Here is a 16,122-nt window from a genome sequence, read left to right on the forward strand (position 1 = left end):
AGTAAAGCGCGTGACCCAGTGCAGAATCTCAAATCTTTGCAAAATGCAAGGACTCTAGTCCTCCCACATCCCCACTGTTCCGTGCAGGACATTGGTATTTTTAGCTATCTCAGGGGATTTTTTTTTGTGAGTACGATACACAATAAAGGACCAACTGAATTTTGCCATTATTACTGCTTGAGCCAACCTAGAGGTGAGCTTTGTAAAGAACTGCTGTGCAAAGTTCTCTAACAATCTGGAACTAGTCATTGAAGCAAAAGGTAGCTATATTGATGGATAATGTAAATAAGGTTTGTATTAATTTGCCTTGATTGTATTAATGAATTAAATTTTCCAAATTGGATCATATTTTTTGAAATTCGTAATTTTCAAATAGTATTATATTTGAGAAGGAGGAGGTAGTTGTACACCTCAAAACCAGGATAAGGGAGAAAATTGGTCCATAGATTGAGACCGAAAAATTAAAATTTTCCCTTTAATTAATGTTTTCTTTATATTTTTTCAATAGTATAGTAAATAACAGGGTCCACTAAAATGCGTTGAATCTATTTATATGTAAAGAACAAACAAATAAACAATGTAAACCTTGTCGACATGTGTACCAACATAAAAAAATCAAATTATCAATTCAGGAAAAAAGTATTCTTTTGGATGAGATGCTCCAAAACACTTCTAACATCATTAGTAGTTATAAATATAGATGCAAGTATTTGAAAATCCATGATGATTAAGGCGGAATTCCTGATACAGTAAAAATGCAATAGATCGAAAATATTTTCATATACACAATTTACAAAAAAAAAAAAATAAAAAAAAAAAAAAGGTAACACTTCTATAAATGTCTTTGAATAATAATAATAAAAAAAATGACGACAGTGATAATAAGGTTGAGTGATTTATAACGCGGAACCAGCAATATTTGTTTACTTTTCACTTCTGAAAAAATTATTCTGGACGACATGGACGTGAAACACCAAATTGTGGTCGACATGTCATCGCGCAAAATGACGATAACTGAAATCTCTAAGGCTGTGGGGATGAGCCGAAAGGCAATCTATGCAATCAAAAAACTATTTCAGGAGCTTTCGACAGTCCAAAGGAAGAAAAGATCTGGTAGGACGAGGTTAGTTCGGACAAAGACTAAAGTTTTCGCTGTTAAAGCTCGGATCAAGATAAATCCAATCTGAACCATTCTTGGCATGGCAAAGGTCATGCCCTTGACCTCCAGTACAGTCCATACGATCGTTCATGAGGACCTGGGGATGAAGTCAAGGCCAGGAAGAAATAAGCATCAATGCCTAACCAAAGGAAAAACGGCTCACTAGATCAAGACTACTCCTCAAAAAGCACAAGGCTGGAACGGCAAAAATTTTGTTTTCTGATGAAAAACTTTTCAGAATAGATGGGGTTTCAAACTCTTGTACGGATCGATACATCAGTGACAAAAAGCCTGCTGACATCCCAAGCTATATCAATTTCACATTTAAGACCAAAAATTATGTAATGGTTCTGGGTATCGTACCTTCCAATGGCAAAAAATGTACTCCGATTTTTATCCATAACAATAAAAAAATCGACACATTTCAATCTCTGAATTGATGAAGTGCTTGGAGATGAGCCATATGTCTTCCAACAGGATGGTGATCCATGCAACACAGTAAAAAAACCACGATTGGCTCTCCAAAAATGTGATCTCCTTTTGGTCCAAGGACATGTGGGCTTGGAGCTTACCCATTGGACTACAGCATTTAGGCTCAGGTTGAAGGAGTTACCTGTAACAAATCACACAAGTCAACAGCATCCCTGGAAGCATTCATAATGTCAACCTAGAATGCAATGGCAGAAGACTATATCATCAAAAAATACCAAGGCTTCATACAGAGGTTGGAGCCCGTCATTAATGCTGAGGGTGCCCATATCGAATAATTTTTAGAAAAAAAAAAAAATTCTTGCTTCATGAAACAATTCCGATGAAAAGTATGTAATTATTAATAATTGTTGTCTTTTTTTTCCTTTTTTGAACATGGGTTATACCATAACTTATTTCAGATGTCCTTTATTTTGATATGTACGGACCCAACTTTTTAATAATTCAAATATACGGATCACCCAACCTCATACAATATATTTTAAATATAAATGATTTGAGGACTTTTTTTTATATAACTTTGAGACACCATAATAACAATAACAAAAAGAAAAACCTCAAGAAGAAGAGAAAAAAAACCCCTGCATCATATTTAAGAAAAGAAAAAAAGTTTGATAGCATATTGATGAGAATATAAATCAAATTTAATCTTCAGCCCCCCTCTACTACGAAAACTGCTGAAGATTCTTGCTTTTTTTAATGGATGCAAATCCCATCGGATTTAGTTATATATATATATAAAGTTAATATTTCATCATTAATGTATGGATGTTCCTAGTCCTCCATACATAAGGAAAAATAAAATATATAAATATACAGGGTGCTCAAGCTATCTGTGCCGCCACTTTGGCGAAAACTCTCTTGGGAAAACACAGGCACATAGTCTACCTTTTTCCAGGATAGATTGTTCAAAACTTACACGAGTTGGGAACAAATGGAACCAATTGACGAATTCCTTGTCCCAAATATTTGGAAAAGGCACGGATAACTCCTTGAAATCTGCACTGGGAGCAACAACATAACAAGTGTTTGAACTCTGGAACTTAGTTAGACGTTTGTTTGCAAAGTTAAGAGGGAATTTGAGGCAACGGCAGACTGATTTAAAGGTTTGAAGTGACTGTGTCTGGACGACGGAATTCGTCACCAGGGAAGTTCATCAGAGCAATTGCTCGGGAATTTGTCCAATCAGAGTCACTGATCGGCACTGCATTCACAAAAACCTTCTTTACTACTCATACAAAATGAGTAAGGGCCAGATCTTGACCAAAAGGTCAAGAAAAAGTGCACCAAAAGCTTTGCAAACCCCTCAAACACCCACTTCACCAAAATATGTTCTGATGTGTCTCGCTTATAAATTTTTTTCACGGTCTTTAAGGTGGTTAGCACTGAATGCCAAGTCATGCCTCGTCATGTGTTACACAGAGGCCTCAGTGTCAATACTAATGCCTACCAGCCTGGACGTGCCGCCGACCAAAGTGACGCCCTGGATTTATATGGTTACCAATGGGAGGGCTTGAATGTGGTAGCAGGACTCAGCTTCCTGCATCACCTCGAAATCTCAAAGGGATCCAATACAAGTTCGACAAAACTCACCAGATCTGAATCCGAACGACTTTTTAGTGTGAGACACGATTCGATGACAAACCAATCGAACCTTCTGCAACACCAAAGACTAATTTATCAGTCGGATCAAGAAAGATTTATCGAGGGACGAAGTGACGAATGACTGTTAGCGTGACTGTAATTGAGGCTAGATGTGATTTTATTCAATAAAATCAATCAGTACCCTCAAACTGTCAGAATTTGGTTTTACTAATTTTTATTAAGAGAAAATTGCATTTAAAATAAAATCATTTTCTGTGCACAGATAGCTTGCACACCCTGCATATATTCATAAAAAGGATATGGGGGGAATAGAAACAGAAATAAATAGAGAAAACACTATACCTTTGCTCATGGAGGAACATTCGATCTGTGTCACTTTGATGGAGAAACTTCGAGAAAAGGATTTCCCTGAAGTCACGACTGTGAGCGTGATTGGAGAATTAGAGGACATGCCCATATCCACATACACTGAAAAAAAAAAAAATATATATATATATGTGTGGCTTGTCCAAATAGAAACAAGTTGTAATGATTTGTATCGAAATTGTATCTTGATTAGATTTGTATAAATTGACGAATACTTCTATAAATAAAACTACTCTTATAAGCCCTTTGAATGCGTCGCCAATCGCACAAGAATGAAAATAATAAGGTTGAAATAAGCCATATTGAGGGCAATATAAGCTTTTTAAATCAGATACAGCATCTTAATTACTGCTAACATTCGTACGTATTCTAACTCATCCCACAAATTTGAATTCAAAGACCCTATATATTGGTATAATGTGTACGAGTTGCAACTTGTTTCAGCAAATAGTACAAACTCATATTTCTTTGTCTTAAAATCAATTAATTAATCACAATATTGGTCTTTCCAATTACCATATATATTTTAATTTACACATTTTGATCTATTAAAATTTCATGGTTATCAATTATGTAATTAAAGGTAATGTAACTCTGGGCAATTGAACTGATTAATTTTGATTGAAATAGTAGAAAATTACACCATGAATAAATCTGTCATTCAAGGAATATTCAATAAATCCCAAAAAGTTATGTAAAACCTTCATTTATGTAAAATTATGTATCACATTTTTGTTTGCACTCTGTACCATTTGTTTGTACATGTACTAACTTGTACAAAATTGCAACTTGTACACAACATATATATATGTATATTATATGAAGTACATATATGTGGCATGTCAACACAAAAACAACCTGTGATGATTTTTATCAAAATTGTATGTAGATTACATTTGTATTTTTAGACGGATTAATTATCATCCATTTCAATCAACCAATTATTACCATTAAGCATTTGAGTGCTCCGCAAATAGTACTTCAAGTAGTCAAAGTTGATCGTTACAATAAAATAATAGGATATTGACATATTTTTTATGTTTGAAAGGCCCCTTATCGAGGGCAATATAAGTCCCTTAAATCAAATAAAGGTAGCTCACTTTCTGGGGATTTTTACTCTGTATTTAAATATGTATATGAAGGTCGTCGACACAAAAAGAGGCTGTAAATGTTTTTATCAAAACTATGTGTGGATTTAATTTGTATATTTTGTCAAATTATATTCAATTTCTATTCAGCAATTACACTGATTAACCTTTGGGTACGTCGCAAATTCCACTTTAAGTAGTCGAAATTGATTGTCACGATAATAGAACAATGGATTGATAGATTTAATATAAAATGAGTCATTCTAGGACCAACAAAAATCTTTGGAATCCAATAAAGGCTTAAAACTATAGCTTACATTCTTGGGTATTTTAAGTCATCCCATAAATTTGAATAATATAACTGTAATGGATTAAAATATGTCGATGATATATTGCCTTGTTTGTATATATAAAGCAAAAAAAAATTAATTGGGAATATTGTTCAACTTTCTTTTTTTGTTAATTCAACACAAACCTCGCAATTATTTATAGTATAAATATTTTCAACTCTATCTCACGCAACCTTGATTCTATATGCTCATTAGTTAAAGAGATTTATACTACAGAAAAAGGGGGGAAAAATATTTATAATAACGTCTATTTAAAAAAAAAACGTAAAATAATGATGACTAAACTACTCTCATTAGGCTCTTCTTCTTCTTCCTCTTCTTCTACTCTTTAAATGAAAGAAGAAAGAAAGAATTTACCACAGGAAAAAACCCCTCCAATTAAGACCATACAAAAGAAACACAAAAAAAATAAAAATTGATGAGATTTCCCCCCTCCCCCCCCCCTTCTTGTTTCTTTGATATATACATTGTACTACAAGTTACAACCATAGTGACATCTGGTGGGATCAGAAAGAGAGCGAAAGGAGAAACAAATCATTATCATATCTTCTTTTCCCTTTTTCCAAATTATGCAAATTGAATCATCACACACAAAAAGTTATAAACTGATTTTTTTTGTCAACAATAAAAATTGGATTAAGATCCAACAAATCCAACCCCCAAAAGCCTTAGAGGAACACAGCCATCCCCCAAATAATATTAGAATATACTACGTAGAGTCTGCATTGGTATACTATGTGATGCATAAGCATAAAAATAGTCTTGAACCAAAAATATCCATCAAAACCTATAAAACAGATGAATTGAAAAATCCCGGACTGAACAAAGAAACACGTTTTATCCAGTTCAAAATTGTTGTTTTTAAAAAAATATTATTTTCTTTATGGAACGAGATCCCTATTACACTTGTAAAAGTCCTTGCTTAGCCTCAACGATATTTTTTCCCCATCAAAACGCAGTGTAAAATGAAAACACATAATTGTTTTTAATACATACGCTTGGAAATGAAAAAAGTAACGTATCATTTAGCACAATAACTCACAAACTAAAAAAAAAAGATTGTCATGAAATATTGCCAGCTGTCTTTTAATGTGGGGCTAACCGAAAATCAGATGAATAATAAAAAAAGATATCGTCATCTATACGTGAATTCCAGGACTTTTCAGGTTTGACAATCATAGACTTCTCCGAGACATTTATGATTTTTAGTGCACCGAACTCATTCGGTCAACTTAAGAATTTCAGTACGGTCTCATTTAAAATTCTACTTAAACCGGAATATTAATTTTTTGTGACGTCAAGCGTATTTCAAAATTGTTCAGAAGTGTTCACAGCTTAACAAGACATATTTCTAATTCAATCAATCAACGTTCAGAACACCGATTAGGAGAAAAGAAGCAGAAAAATCGACAGCTGACACCAGAATACATTGTATAATTTTGTGTTTGTGAGATAACGGCGGACTGGACCAATGGCAAATGAAAATTCTGTAATGGTGGGTCTTATATAAAATTCTGCCTAGATCAATTCTACTGATGAATAATTAATGACATCCATTGTGTTTAAAAATTGTAAACAACGACCTTCAATAATGTCATATGTCTTGCATATATCATATATGTACAACTCATAAATCAGGTGCAGGAGGGAGAAAATCGGTACACGATTTTAAAACAATTAAATTTTACTTTAAGAACGCAGTTTGGACCAAAATATTCTCATATAAAGGTACATACAGCCTAATATTTCATATACATATTTAAGTCTATTATAGGGGCATTATTATCAAATTACTGAGATGAGTTAGGATAGCCAAAAAATGCATAAGCTATATATTAGAACCTTTATTTGATTTAAGATACTTACGTTTTGGCACCATATGCCCTAATTCAAATAACATCTATTAACCTAGTATAATAAAGTAATCAACATACCATTTTGTGAAAAATAGTTCTATATTGTTTTTGTGCTGACGGGTAATATATGTTTGGTGGTATATAATCAATTTCTTATAGTCAGTCAATCAATGTAAAATGATATAATTGGACATGTTAAATACTTTTGTGGTGAGCTAATGACCATACTTAAAAAAAGAAGTAGGTATTTAGCAGTAAAAATAGTCAAAGTTATGCATCATGGCGTAGACATGGAGATTTACTCAAAGCTCTATATCACGGATATAACATGTGTAACATATATACGTGTGTACCAAACAAATGTAAACACGTTTACTTTATCAAAAACAATAAATTGGAGCCAATCAATACATTTGAATTGATAATTTAGTAAAATTATTGAGGGTGGGGACCCAAAACTTGCAATATCATTTAAATACTATTATATCCCCCATATTTTTAATAGCCCCCATTAGACACAAAGTCAGCCTATAATCTCTTTCTAAGGTGTTTATAGACATCTTTGATATAAGCTTCGGACATAATGGGTCATTGACGGTCGCCTTTAGGGCATTAATAAACATTCAAACACAATTCTTAGCTCTATTAATAAAATAATAAATACTGACTGACAGCTCATATTTCATAGATACTACCATTCACTTACAACCTCAGAATTTTGACTGGTATGAGTGTTGAAACTTTTAGTTTTCATCAAGTATATAAATTACTACTACAGAGAGTTTCTGGGTACGCCATTTTTTATTATTAGTATTAGGACTACTACAACATTCTGCTTGCTTCCTTTTTTTATAATTTATTTCCCAGAAAATTGACTGTAATAAAACTAAAATCATAAAAAAATAATAAATTCTCTAAAAAAGTATATAAAAATATAAATTTGTAAAAGATTTATAGGATGCAATTCAATGCGTAATAAAAAGGAAGGGGGAAAATGGCTATTTTTAAACATCAGTTTTATCAATAAGGCATCAAACAAGAAAGAGAAAACAGAAATCACTCCAGTCTCTTGGAGTTTTAAGTAGTACAGGGTATTAAATAAGTCTTGCACTACCTCGTTAACTGTTTTTTTTTAAAAGTGGTGTAGAGAGTGTCAATCATTATGCTACACACGATCTATTGCAAACAAAAATATATCTCATTTCTGAACAAAGATGGAAGCAAAAAGTTCGGAGATTACAACTTTGATCTAAGCCGATCATGAATCCTCGGACATTTTTCAAGCAGCTCAGGGGTAACCCCCACACAATCTACCACGCTCAAAAGCCCCTGGAAGATGGATCTGGTCTTAAGGATCGTCCTCGAAGCGATTGGACAGTTAAGTCAATTCTCGAAGGTGCCAAACACTCTTTTAGAGACAACCCGACCATGTTCATGGCCCAATTCACAAAAATGAAGTACATAGAAAGGTGTACCGTGTTAAAGTGGTCAAGGCTGCTGGGAGAAACTCAAAGAGGTTGAAAGCATTAACAATTCCGTATAGAGCGTTGTAGGAGTCTTCTTAACCATATATGGTGTCCTTTGAGAAGTACGCCAACAAAATGGTTTATATAACTCATATTTATAGTCTAATTTTTATTTACCTCTGCAAACTTGCTCAATAGATCCTATCCCACAATTAAGAATATAATTTGGTGTAGTAATATAGCTTGAACGACAAATTAGAACAAAAACTCAAAGGACCCCCCCAGTACGGAACAAAGCCCATTGGAGAACAACATCTTGTGGCAAAAGCCTGCCATACTTCTTGATATATATATTTTTGAATTTTTCAAAATGATTTCCTTTATTTGCTACTTTGGCCTCCAATCTGGGCCTAAAGGTGCCGTTGTATTTTTTTGATTAATTCCTTGAACATGGCAGCCCACTGCTACTCTACAGAGGCCTTGAAGTCATCCAAATGTTGGTGAGGGGTATTACAGTCTCTCTCCTTAACTACGCTTCAAATAGGAAAGTGTAGGGGAGAACAGTCTGGGGAGGAGGGTAGCGTTTTAACCCATTTTGCTTAAACAAATCAGCAAATTCTAGCCTCTTTTGATCCAGTAGACCTTGGTTGCAGTTGAAAGCCGTAGCCGATGTCGTCATACATAATAGGCCTTCTCAAAATCCTTCATATACTTCTGCCCAGTCTAATCACTGACATTGAGAGTCTTGGCATGCTATCTCATCGACTTGCCCTTACATGTGGTGATGGCAGTGTCTACGTCTTTCTAATTCCAATTTTCTGGCGTCTACCACTGCCAAGTGACTTCCTAAGGCTCTAACCTGAAGCCATTAAACAATTAATCTTGTTAACAGGACTCCGAGAGCAGCCTACTACCTTCATGATATCCTCAACGCTATCTTGGGTTTGGAGCAAATGAGACACCCTTTGCCTTTTCCCCTCCATGCTGACCACTGTTGGTTTTTGATTTTTTTAAAATTATGTTTAATAACCGGTATACCCCTTACTTTCCATGGGACAACCTAATATTTAAAAATATTCACTCTAAAGTAATCGAGACTGATTTTAAGTCAAGTCAACGATTTTACCTCGCAGATAGTTCGGTCAAACAAAAATTATAACTATTTCAGCACTGTCCAGGAATTCAGGAGCGAACCCCAACACTACTAGAGCCACCTGGCTATAAGTACTACTTCTTGGGGCTTTAATTCTAGTCTATATTATGAATTGACATTCCAAAAAGAAGTGAGGTGTATGTACGAAAAATGTGTTGTTCTTCATGGAGTGAGAAAAATATTTTTACTATCTTATTATTATTATTTTTTTGTAATATGCTCTGTAAAAATATGCACTGGCTACCACCCCATCTTCCTTTATCTCTCTCTTTTCTAACAAGTCAGACGGTAACTCCGGAATTTGTTTACTCTATGCAACTCAGGAAAAATAAAAATAAAAATTATTCGACATTTAGTACTTTTTTGTATCTATAGTACGTTAAAAGAACTGCAGTAAATTTATCTGTCCACAAAAATTAGCCATTTTTTGACTATGACCAATCATGTATTTTCCCTCTAATACGTTTAAAACATACCTTATAAAAGATTGACACACATTTGCGACATTATGCTTCCCCTAACTGCACAAGTTGTTTTAATTTATTATTTTGACTTATTCTTATTTTATTCAATATTATACATTATCACATCCAGAAATTTTTGATAAAAAACCAGTTAAAACCTTACATCCTACGTAAGACCAATGACCATTCGACAGTTTGATCATTGAGTCTATCCGTAAACAAAACAAGGTTTCCCTGTTCCCCAAACTTTTCCAATAGATGACGTTATTTTCTGACCAAATTATCGAGGCCTATAGAAATCATGGAACTGCTCGAGTTTTCTTCATTTTTTACGCAAGTCTTACCCATGTCTTTAGTCTTGCAAATGGTCTTGACTTTGTAGCCATTGGTCCTAGATAGCTGCAACATGTTTACGTTTCATTTCCATTTTTGCTTGTAACTAAAGTAATGAAACTTTAGATTTCATCGTAGATAACTTACTTTTTTTAACTAGTCTTTTTGATTAAGAAGGTTTTTAACTCTTATATTTCGCGCCACCTTCCTCAAATTGCATTTTAAACGTATTAACAAAAAAAACTTTTGCCTCATATTATCATCATAGTCAGAGCCTAAAGGCCATGAATGGTACAATTTGTAGCATCTGACGGCTATCCATTTACACTAAAGTTTTACCCGAACTATCTCGGTATATCATATATTAAATTTTCAATCCGTTAGTAATTAGAGTTTTATTCGAGTATTACTCGAATTAGAAAAATATTCGATATCAGTCAAGTCGAATTTTTTTTTGTATATTACTTAAACTCGTCCAAAAAATCTTTTGAAAAACTACACGTAGTTTGTGCTCGAATCACAGAAACTCCAAATATTTATATGATTCTCGAACAATAAAGTATATAGTTGGTTATTTTCGACATCAAGGAATATCTAATTATTCCTACAAAATACAAATTTATATCAAAAATAAAGGACACTGATGGTGCCAAATTTACACATACTTTTTTAATGTAATTTTCCTAAAAAAATGATAAGAATGGTGGCATAACCTACAAATTATAAAAATAATACAAGTTATAACTATTTCTATGGCCTCCACACTATTACAATTTATAACTGACCAGGTCAAGGGCCACAGAATATATTAAAGTTATAAACGCTGTGTTTTATTTAATAATAAATATTTAAAATTGCCCAGTTGGCCTTCAATCAAATGACCTGCTAAAGGTGTGGAACATCTATTTAAGTTAGCATTAGGTATTTATCAATACCCGCAATTTCAGTTCCTAGTGAGAGGGTATTCTCATCTAATGGGGAAATAGTTTAAAAGGTAAGAAGCAGGATTAATTACGATGGCCATACGTAATTTTGCCGCAAGCATTTTCCCCGCCGCTAATTTTGCTGCTCATATTTTTGCTGCTGGTAATTTTTCTTTGAGGGGATTTTACTGAATGATATATTCGCCACTATTTTATGTTTTGGTATTATTGGATCGAATTTTAATGTTTTATCTCTATTAGATTGACTTTATAGATAGATGAAAAAGAAGAAAGGTGAAAAATATTTTTCACTTATCAACCATTAATTAATGAATTTTATAGTCAGTCCTGTTCTTTTTTGAATTTGGATTGTATAGAGTAAGTCCATCGATCATTTTTTTGAATTTCAAATATTATACCAAAATGGAAAAGTTGCTTAAAATACAACGTACTGTTGATATAAAATTGCAACTACAACGAATATTATAGCTTTATAATTGCATAAAGTTCATATGAACTGATCAACAGGAATTTATCATCAGACATGATGTTTTCACCAATGTACCACGGATCGGTTCGATACGACCCTTACGGTTCGGAATGTTTATACCCTCGGTGCAGTACGTATATATATATATACATATATATCACATATAAAATATTGGTTATTTTTTTAAAATAAATAGATTTTGATAATGAGCTAAGATTTTAATCTATAGGCATCCTTTTATATAGTCAATAACTTATGTATTTGTTTATACAAAAAAGAGCTAATGACTTACAAAATAATAAAATACATCCCAGGCCATACCATCATGTTTAACGGAATTGCTAGAATTTTCAATTTGATGTATTGTAGCGGCTATTGGGCAAGATAGACAGATTTTCACAATACACCCAATCAATCAAATTCTATGACGTCACTATTAAAAAGCGTGGTGGAAGTCAGAAATCAGACGTACACGCGTTATAATATAACTTTACTAGTTGACGAAAACCCAGTGGTATGGTGGAGGGAGAATTTAAATAAATTCCCAAATGTTTCCAAGTTAGCTTCACGATAACTCACAACTTCATGTACATTTGTAACAAGTGAAATAATTTTTTCGACAAATGGCGATGTTGTTTATAGCCAGAAAATATAAAGAAGCTCATCTTTTTGCAAAATGAAATTATAAATTCATGAATAAGAGTATTATATAACCCGTGAATATTCTATATCAACCTTAGTTTTTTAGAGAAGTTAACGATATTTCAGAACAGCTTATTTGTACAGAAAATTATTTAACAATAAAATTTGTAAAAACCTTGAAAAACTACTCTAAAAAAATATTTACTATTGCAAATTGGCGGACCACATTAACAGTCACAGACAAACTCTTTTTGAATTTTTTTTTCTAAGCAATGCCTTTACAAAAATGAATAACACAGAAATATGTGGCAGTAATTGAAAGATACATGTAAGTTTTTTTTCTTCAAATGAAGTATCAATTGGCCTTGAAGGTCTTAGCGTTTTCCATAAATGACCAATTTTTCCCCGTGGATAAGTAAATTTTCTGCGTAATTTTTAACACACTGTATTATGTACAAGGGCGTAGCTACACATATGCGTCTATGTAAATGTTTTTTCCCTCCATCTTTAACACTTCCATTCATTTCTCAACTGTCACGTAAATACCGATTCTTCTATGTATATACATATATTTAAAAAAAATCTAAATCAGATATACAGATTATAAAGAAGTGTTATGAGATGAAGAAGCGTTATTTATGTTCCAACTCAACCCCTTCCATATGAAGAAAAAGAAGAAAAAAAACCTTAAGAATTTTAATCCAAAATGAAAGATGAAAAAAATATAAGAATTTTCACCTTTTCCCCCTCATACTTTGAAAGATCTTATAGAGCATAGGCTGGGGTGGTACATAGCATATCTAGAGCCACATACATATCTCCGACCCTTCCATCAATTGCTAAACACCAGTCCAATAGACCTTGATAAATCCCCAATACAAAAATGATTCTCTATATAAAAATGTTTCAAAACTTGTAGGATCATGTCACATAAGTTTATCAGGGAATTGTGTACTAATAACTATGATATTTGAAGGAATAAGTTCTATAAAAAATGTCAAATGAATATCTCTAAAAAAATTGCCAAAATCTGATGCGTCAAAATAAAACAATCTTGAACAAAAATCCAAAAGGAGAAAATACCAATGATTAATTTTTATTTCATATATCATAAACACAGCCCAATATTTCATAGACATATTTGAGTCCATTGGGTACATTGAATATTTTTGTTCATACGTCATATTTTATATCTAAAATTAGAGAAAGTGACAATGGATAGTTGAGATTCAAATATTGCAACCGTTTAATAATAAGAAAATAACTTTGCGAAGAGAAGAATATATTATTGGAGTAGAAGGGAAAAGGAACTCGAATCAATCGATCACAATTGCTCGTATAATTTTACGTAGGATTCGACAATCATTTGAGTTTGTACTGTATATTTCTATTTATGTATATTTATAGTAATTTTCTTTTTCAGGAGTCAATGGATTTGATGCCTATTATGTTCATCCTGTAATTATACTCTCATGGTTTATGGTAGATGTAAGAAAAAGTTGTAGTGCTTTACTTAATGAGAAGTGATCTCCTCCGACCTCATCCCTCAGTCCTTCCTCCCTAAAATACTTTATAAGAGACAAACTCACAACCTCCTCCACATAATGAGACTTTCTATTAACTTTGATGATACTCCAAAGTGCTAATTATCCGAATATCTCGAAAAAGTATAAATCCCTCACCTCCTAATCTAATAATATATTCTTTACTTTCATAAGTCATCCCCTTATTATTAAAAGGTTTTGAGGGTTGAATTATCCGCTTCACTGTCTCAAATTTTGAGATTGAAAGAAAAAGTATGACGTCCGAGGATACTTATATATGTAATGTTTCCGAGTCAATTATAGCCTTATTATTCAAATTCGTGGGATGAGTTAAAATACTCAAAAAATTTAGCTATTGTTTAAAACCCTTATCTGATTTAATAGACTTACATTGACCCCGATATGGCATTTCAAGTAAAACCAAACAATTATTCCTGCTTTTATTGTGACAATCAAATGAGGCTACTTAAAGTGGAATCTTCTGCACACAGAGAGTTAATAAGAAGTATTTGAAGTCCTACGACGAAGATACCGCTGTTTGAGCCATTTTGTTGAATGGGAGTGAGTGAGCCTTTGCAGCAGGAGCTGGTATCAAGGAAATGCACAGCAGAAATTAAACTGACAATTTGAGAGATCACTTTTTAAGGGATTGGGACAGTGTAACTAAAATTTAACAGCCCAATATAAGGCAATAAACAACTTATCCTCAATAAGTGTGTGATAATAAAATATGGGAATTGTAAATATTTCTCAAATTGACCCCTTTGCTGAGGTGGACTCCCTATGACGCAAAAATGTAGTCCGTGATATAGAAATAAATAATATGAACTGATCCGGAATAGAATGAGGGGTAGTACATCTCAACATAGATTGGTAAGCTCAATAAGAATGTGGGGTTTATGAATGTAATCCACACTAAATTTAAAAAAAAAAATACTTTTGGCTTGCTTTTGTGTTGACAAGGACACATATTTCAATAAATTATACTTATGATAAATTCAAATTTGATGGATGAGTTAAGAAAGCCAAAGATTTAGTTATAGTTTATAATCTATTATTTGAAAAAAGATACTTATATTGGCTTCGATATGGACCTTTCAACTATTGAATCAATTAATTTCTCATTATTTTTTTGTGGCGATCAATTTTGAGCTAATTAATCCTCGAGGGTTAATATGAATAATTTGTTGATAAAAATCAATCTTACTTACTTTTGTGCTGATGGGTGATATATTTGAGTGAGTTACAGGCTTATTATTCAAATTTGTGGAATGATTTAAGATAGCCAAAAGTTTTATTAATAGTTTATAACCCTCATTTAAATTATGTAATTAATAATGGCTCCGATATGGCCCATTTCAACCATTGAGTCTATCAATTTCCCATCCTTTTATTGTGATAATCATTTTTGAAAACTTAAACTGTAATGTGGGATTATTGATAAGAATAAATAGTTGATAGAAATGGACGATAATTCGTCGTTGAAGAATACAAATATGATCCAACCTCAATTTTAAGAAACATCATTATAGCTTGCTTTTGTGTTCATGAAATAAAAATCTTTCAGTAAAGATTCCAGTAAAAATTTGTTACTCAATTCAAAATCTAACAAAATCAAAAGTTTGTATGGTCTTCCAATTTAATATAATCATTTTTGAAAATTAAATTGACATTTTTTTGAAAGCGTTTTCTCTTTACAAAATGGCAAATTTCTGTAATTGCAAACATTTTTTTCAATTTCAAATATTTGAAACCTTTAAAATTATGTAAAACTATAATAATACTTCAATCTTAAAATAAACATATAATTACTTTTTATAAACAAATTTGGGAAGAATTGCAACAGTCACTTTTTAACAAATATCAAAAAAGTGACAGCCACAAAGTTTACTTTTTCCTTAATTGTTTTCATGGTGACATACCACACATACAAGTATGTTGTGTCACTTAGTGACATGCCCCAATCAAATCAATTCTAAGAAATGAGTGTTGCAACAGTTAAAAAATCGATTTTTAGTTCGAAAGTAAGAAAAATACTTCTTTATTTTCCAATAATATAAGTTTATACTGTGTGGCCCGCAAACATCAATAGAAGTAATAATGCTTTTGCTCACAATTGAGTATGGATTATATATGGACTCTTTGACAAATTATCCTCGATTTCTATCGATAAATTATTCTTATTGGACCCTAA

The 16,122-nt window shown here is 32.5% G+C and overlaps 1 protein-coding gene across 7 annotated transcripts in view; it reads right to left on the reverse strand.

Annotated features, from left to right (window-relative positions):
- Nucleotides 1-16,122, reverse strand: part of LOC121125796 (uncharacterized) — a 196,619-nt gene that overhangs the window by 38,414 nt on the left and 142,083 nt on the right. For 6 of the 7 annotated variants that reach the window (XM_071891815.1, XM_040721025.2, XM_040721024.2 and 3 more), the window contains one exon: nt 3,596-3,721. The exons of the other annotated variant lie outside the window; for it this stretch is intronic. In XM_071891815.1, coding sequence (XP_071747916.1) covers nt 3,596-3,721 — 126 coding nt within the window. The remainder of the gene's footprint in view (nt 1-3,595; nt 3,722-16,122) is intronic. 7 annotated transcript variants of the gene reach the window in all.

This window comes from Lepeophtheirus salmonis, chromosome 11 (assembly GCF_016086655.4).
Source record: "Lepeophtheirus salmonis chromosome 11, UVic_Lsal_1.4, whole genome shotgun sequence".
In the NCBI taxonomy this organism is placed as follows: Eukaryota; Metazoa; Arthropoda; class Copepoda; order Siphonostomatoida; family Caligidae; genus Lepeophtheirus; species Lepeophtheirus salmonis.